Source organism: Cavia porcellus, unplaced genomic scaffold, assembly GCF_034190915.1.
Source record: "Cavia porcellus strain 051 isolate PalLab524CR breed Dunkin Hartley unplaced genomic scaffold, mCavPor4.1 scaffold_11, whole genome shotgun sequence".
Classification (NCBI taxonomy): Eukaryota; Metazoa; Chordata; class Mammalia; order Rodentia; family Caviidae; genus Cavia; species Cavia porcellus.
The window spans coordinates 3,645,791-3,651,790 of record NW_026947494.1 but is presented as its reverse complement, the minus strand read 5'-3'; the positions used below and the strand labels follow the sequence as shown (position 1 = coordinate 3,651,790).

General features: G+C 51.5%; 1 protein-coding gene across 6 annotated transcripts in view; it reads right to left on the bottom strand.

Annotated features, from left to right (window-relative positions):
* Window positions 1-583: 583 nt before the first annotated feature.
* Ice1 (interactor of little elongation complex ELL subunit 1) overlaps window positions 584-6,000 on the bottom strand; it is a 53,935-nt gene continuing 48,518 nt past the window's right edge. For 5 of the 6 annotated variants that reach the window (XM_063257943.1, XM_063257944.1, XM_063257945.1 and 2 more), the window contains 3 exons: window positions 5,379-5,485; window positions 3,695-3,793; window positions 584-1,638 (listed from right to left, as the gene is read on the bottom strand). In XM_063257943.1, coding sequence (XP_063114013.1) covers window positions 1,457-1,638; window positions 3,695-3,793; window positions 5,379-5,485 — 388 coding nt within the window. In that variant the 3' untranslated portion in view covers window positions 584-1,456. Of the gene's footprint in view, window positions 1,639-3,694; window positions 3,794-5,378; window positions 5,486-6,000 lie in introns of those variants that run through there. The other variant, XR_010050387.1, reaches the window with a different exon arrangement.

Below are 6,000 nucleotides of genomic sequence, written 5' to 3'. Positions count from 1 at the left end.
GGGTCCTACTCTTCAGGAATGAGGTGGGCTCAGCCATCCTCTCCTGCGGGGCCAGCAGGCTTCTGCCTTGCAAGATCTCAGGGACACACTGGGCACTTGGGTCTGCTCCTCCCAGGGACACCTTCACCTGCCCAAGTTTGAGTTCTAGGGCTTGCCCTGCCTTCCTCCAGGTCCTTGCAGCGCTCAGTCCTCAGGGGGCCTCTTGGACAGTGGGGAGGCAGTGTCCTCCTGCTCCTCTGCATGGCACTGCATGAGGGGTGATTGCTTTGGGGGGATGCTACTGTCCCTAGACATGTGCGGTGGGGGTGGATGCTAGCAGAGGGCCGTTCAGGCATGCCTGAGTTTGAACTACACAAGAGAACAGCTAAGTGGCTGTCAGATGTCATTTCTAAGGGGCAGTAATTCTGATTAAACATCAAATCCAATAGCGAGGGACCTTTTCCCACCTATCCCTGCTGGTGGTGTCATGGGAAGCCTCTGTTTAAAGAGGAGTCCAGCCATGCTGGTGTCACCAGAAAGCAGAGCTCTCTCCCTGGTCAGCATTTCTTTGCCTTGGTACAGAATAACACACCACGGGTCAGGCTTTTCTCAACACAACAGTGTGCATGGCTTACTTTTATTTTTTATTATAAAAACACATACAAGAGTTTAAGAAATCATGAATATAAGACAAATCAGAATCACGGTGAGTTATTAAACCCATTTCTATGTACAAATACTAAAATTCCGAAGTGGAATATCATCCAATGTGAGACACATCATAGTACTGTCCTTATGTACACGGCACACAGCCTCGCCTGCCTGCTCCCTCCCCGAGTGGCCCGGAGATGTGATGCTGACCAGAGGTCCACAAGGCAGTGTCTGCGGCCTGGCTTTCGTTCCTGAATGATGGTTAAATATTTTAAGGAACTTTAGCGATATGAGGAAAAAGCACTCAATGAGTTTCTGCTAATGGCTCTCAGGGTTTTACCCTGGTAGGTTATGCACTAATCTGTAGGAAAATTTTTGTAGCCCACTTCCAACTTAGTGGAAGATTCCACCATTTCTCTTTGTAGCCAATTTATTTTTTCCTAGCCACTCATTTGAGCATTTCACCTAAAAATAGCTCAGGAACCAAATCATGGTCTCATATTGTTAAGTTCATTATAAAATGCCACTTAGTTTTAAAAAGCCACTAAAAGGACACTTTCTGCAGCAAAAAAAGGGCTAAGTTCAAGTTTTCATCCAAGACACAAGAATACATCTGCATGTCACATGATCACAACAGCCAGAAGTGAAATGCAATGGTTCGGAGCAGCGCAGCTGCACACCGGCCCGCTCCTCCTCTCTGGGCCCGGGGAGCGCAGGGAGTGCAGGGACCACGTGGACTGGTGCGCGCGCCTGTCCTCGTCTGGGAGCCGCTGGCCCACTGGCGTTGGGATGTGTCAAGGCACTTGTCACGCTGCAGCAGAGCTGCTCACCTGAGGTCCCCCGTCCTCAGGGCGCCAACTTCCTCCAGGCAGCTGGCGATGGCAGAGGGAACACAGTGGGAGGTCTCTCTCCGCCAGGCCTCCAGGATCTTCAGGATCTCCTCTGGGTTGCTGGGGCTCAAGTCACACAGAGCATACACAGCCGCCAGCTGGATGCCCCACGGGATATCTGCAAAGAGAAAACACCTTTTGTTTAAAGGGTTAACGTTATAATTTATAGCAATATACTACACAGAGAACATTTCTGGTCAGAAACAAAAATTAAATGTAAAAGAAAAATTCCACAATAAAAACAATACATTCGAGACCCATCACAGTGAGAAAGAAACAGTGGACACTGCTGGTCTCACAGCTCCTGGGGGCAGGATCTGGCCACAGGGCCTCTGCCCAGGCAGCCCTGGACCTATGTCGGGCCCACACTGAGGTCTGAGAGCTCGCGACACCACCATAAGCAGCAAAATGAGAGCAGGAGGTGGAGATGAGCTCTGGACAGGGCCCCAGTGAAACCCGACAGGGAGCACCCAATCCTGTGCCACACAGTGACATCTCAACCCCTGTGTGGTTCCGGCAGAACTGTTATGCTGCATCGTTACGGTTCTATGTCAGCAGGAGTTCATTTGGGAGTTGTTCAACTGAGGTGTAGGTAAACTCAGTTTCTTATCAGCCACATTTTGGCTTTCTGTGAGTGCTGCACTGCCCCACAGGGCACTGATGACTGGCCCTTGTCCACGTGTGGGACCCGAGGTTTCAGCTTTCTTTTGGGTTCTGGAATACTTAGCATCCACATGAGGTATCCTGGGGATGCGACTCAGCTCTAAACACACAAGGTGCGTGCACACTTATCCCAGTAAACGAAAGGCGATTTTATGCATCTGTAATCATTTTGTCCATGGAAAAGTTCCATGGTATGAAAATTTCCACTCTGTGGGGTCATGTCAGTGCTAAGAAAGGTTCCAATTTTAGAGCACTTCAGAGCGTGGACTGCTGAAGGTGGGAAGCTCCCTTTGTGTTTAAAGGAAACCACAGGAGCCAAGAACCCCGTTCCCGTGCTAGTGCTGAGCACATCAGCACAACGGACGTGCTCCAACTGCTCCCACAGCTTGTGAGCGCAGAGGCCGATGCGGAGAGCGGGCACAGGAGGAACACCACTGGGGAGAAGCTCTTATTCTCAGCAGTAAGCAGACTGCAGGGGCAGGAAACCCAAACCTGGCAATAAGCACAGAGCTCTGTCCGGAGTGAAGCAGACCTCGACCGACGGGGCCGGGAGAGCCCTTCCCTACACTGCACCTGGTGACCACCTTCCCCTGGCCTCAGTGCAGGCGAGTAGTAGCCTGTGCTCCCTAGCCCACAACTGCCCTGGTGAGGCTCCTCCCCTTCACACAGGGTCCTGCTGGACCCGCAGCACAGTGAGCCTGCTCGTGCTGGCCCTCTCACATCTGGACACGTGGGCCCAGACTGGGGAAGACACTGTTTCCGCAGAGGAGCATGGGCAGTGACTCTGAAGCCCAGAAGGGATCCCAGAGGGAGGAAAGCAGCTTCTAATTGCTCTCGGTGAGCTCAGAACAGCAAGCCTCTCCCTGCAAGCTGAAGGCAGAGGCCCACAAAGTCAAGATCCTCTTGGGTGCCGTGCAGGGATTCTCATCAGGAGCTATTAACCATGTTATTCCTGCCTGCAAATACTCAAAATAGAAACTGGATTCATCACTAAGCAGTACTCCGAGCTAAGCTTTCACACAAGAAAGAAAGACACAGGATCAGACACTGTGCAGGACGCACACGGTGAACGAAACCCCACCACACAGATCTGCTCCTAAGGCTCCCTTCCAGGCTCCCCATTGCACCCCAACATACACACACAGGAGTGCTGTGTGTCCCGCCAGGCAGTGTTACTTCCTATGAGCTGGGACAGGCAGGACACAGCTCCAGCAGAAGGCCCCATGGGGTCAGGCTAAGCCAACAGCACAGAGAAAGTGGCTCATGGCAGGAGAAAGTCCTCTCCTCCTCAGGGAGGCACTGCCCACCAGCGCTGCGTAGGTGAGTAAGCAGGCCACTCAAAACAGCCAGACTACACATGCGCGCGCGCGCGCACACACACACACACACACACGCCCACGCACACAGGCGATGTCCCCTGTGTACAGATAGGGAGACAAGCACAGAACCGAGCCCCGCAGAACTATGTTGACATAAACAGTCAGCGAAAGCCATTTCATAAGCAAGTTTACCTTCATCCTGAGCGTGCTGTATGAACATACCAATAACCGAACTGATATTTTTCACAGTAGTTGGAAATCCTTCCTTTAAACCCAACTGGCCCAGGCGACCTAGAGGAAACAAAACAAAGTGCACATGGACTTTGGCGAAATATTGATTAACTTTTCATAAAAATTTTACGTTTCTGTTTTCCTTCTTGTAATGTTAAATCTTAAAATCCTCAAGTTAAAATGGGCACCTATGAGGTGAAAGCAGGTTCAACGTGAAACATCAAGACTTAAAAAGCAGTTTGCCTTCCGGAAGGAAACAAAACACTCAACAGTCTCTTCTCTCATTCACACACAATTGGATAGGCTTTCTCGGCAGTCAGGTGGGAAATGCTCCTGACACAACGTGGCAGGGCTCCTCGGAAAGTGCTGCCCCAGGGTGCCAGTGTGAGATCCACTCCCCGGCCCCCCAGCAGGGACTGCAGATCTGCATGGAGGTCACCAGCGTCTCACGATGAGGCTGTTCTTCAGAACCCGCTGTGCACAGCTCAAAGGCCCCGTCCCCCGAGCACAGGGGAGAAGCAGCCAGGAGTGCCCAACCGGGGACTCTCACCAGTCAGCTCAGATGGGCACGTAACCTCCCCGCACACCCGTGTGCACAGCCTGCGTGTGGAAAAGCAGGCGGGTGAGCACGTGGGCATCTGCACAGTGCAGACACAATCTCGGCAGGGAAGCGTGTGAGCATGACTTCAGGGAAGTCACCACTGCAGGCAAAGCCAACAAACACTTGAGCTTTTAAGCAAAGGCAGAGTTCAGGACAACTTCCACCGGCTGATGCCACGAGCCTGACAGCCTTCCATCACGACAGTCTCATCTGTGAGGAGACGGGAGGTGAATCGGGCTGCTCTCAGATTGCTGCCATCTGAAGATGCCTCTGAGTCATCTATTTTCAACTAACAATGTAGGCTAAAATTCCGCAGTAGGCAAACGGATCCCTTCCCATGCACGCTGGACTAGGGGACTTCAATCAAACAGTACGAAGGCTCACTGATAAGGCTTAAGAGTTCACACCACAAGTAACCTTATTACCTGCACCTGGGCCAGCTAGCAGGGTGCCCATCTCAAAAAACAAATTACTACTCCCGTTACTACACACCACTGAGGTCTTCCTTAGATCTGAGAATAAGGAGAAACTACGACTCATCCAAAGTATTTTTGTAGGTTTTTTTTTTTTTTTTTTGAGTACTAGGCATTGAACCCAGGGCCTCTGCAATGAGATACATCCCCAGCTCTTTTTTATTTCTTTTTTTTGGAGACAGGGTCTTGCTATGGTAGTTGAGGTTGGCCTCAAAATTGTAGCAATTCTCCTGCCTCAGCCTCCTGAGTGCTGGGATTATACAGGCTTGTGCCACCGCCTCCGGCTCATTCAAAGCTTTTCTGAAAGGTGATTTTAACTGGGGAGTATGAACATCTGGAAAGATATCCTGATTACCAAATGAGACTATTCCTAGCAATTCACATGCTCTGATGTGCACAGTACTGAGTACAACGTGCCGAAGTGACAGGTCTTAATCTCTGACGAGGGTGGACACAATCTAGTACACAAGGACTGGGCAGGAGGGAGGAGGGTGGCGCACACGGCACCTGCTCCGCCAGCTGAAGAGCTGATTCCTCCGCCAAGTATCACAGCAGAAGCAAAGCAACTCACCAATCAGCCTCAGGATGGATGCGATGATGACGTCAGGAGTGTACGCCACGTTCGTGTGTCCTTTCCTGTACTTTATCCACTTATCCATCACGGGCCACAGCTCCTTACTGTAAAGCAAACATGGAAGGCCCGTGGGCATCAGTACTCGAACAACCGAGCCGACGAGCCCTTGGACCGTGACTGAACATAGGGCGCGCCGAGAAGCTGCCCGTGTCCCCTACATGGGAACAGACAACACTGGAAGCTCCCTTCTTGCCCACTCAGGATGTCTGTGCCCACGCTGGCTTAAAAGGGGCTACAGCCAGGCTTGAATCTTGATTTTGTTCTAACACTTTTTACGGTGTCCTACAGCCACCAGCACTAATGATAAACTCTGGATTTCCCAGGTGCGAAGGCAGCCTGAGTTCCAGAAAACAGGGAGGTTCTCAGACAAACAAAGCCAGGTGCACCCAGAGCTGAGCCGGAGGGAGGCGGACATCACAAATCAAAGCACGCTCCGGGGTTAAAGAGCGGGAAGCAGCGCCAGCTCCGCCCTCCGCGCTCTTTCTGACAAAGGGCCCTGCGATCTTGCTTGGTGTTTGTAAGGAACTCTAGAAAAGAGAGAAGCACACAAAAGTGAAAC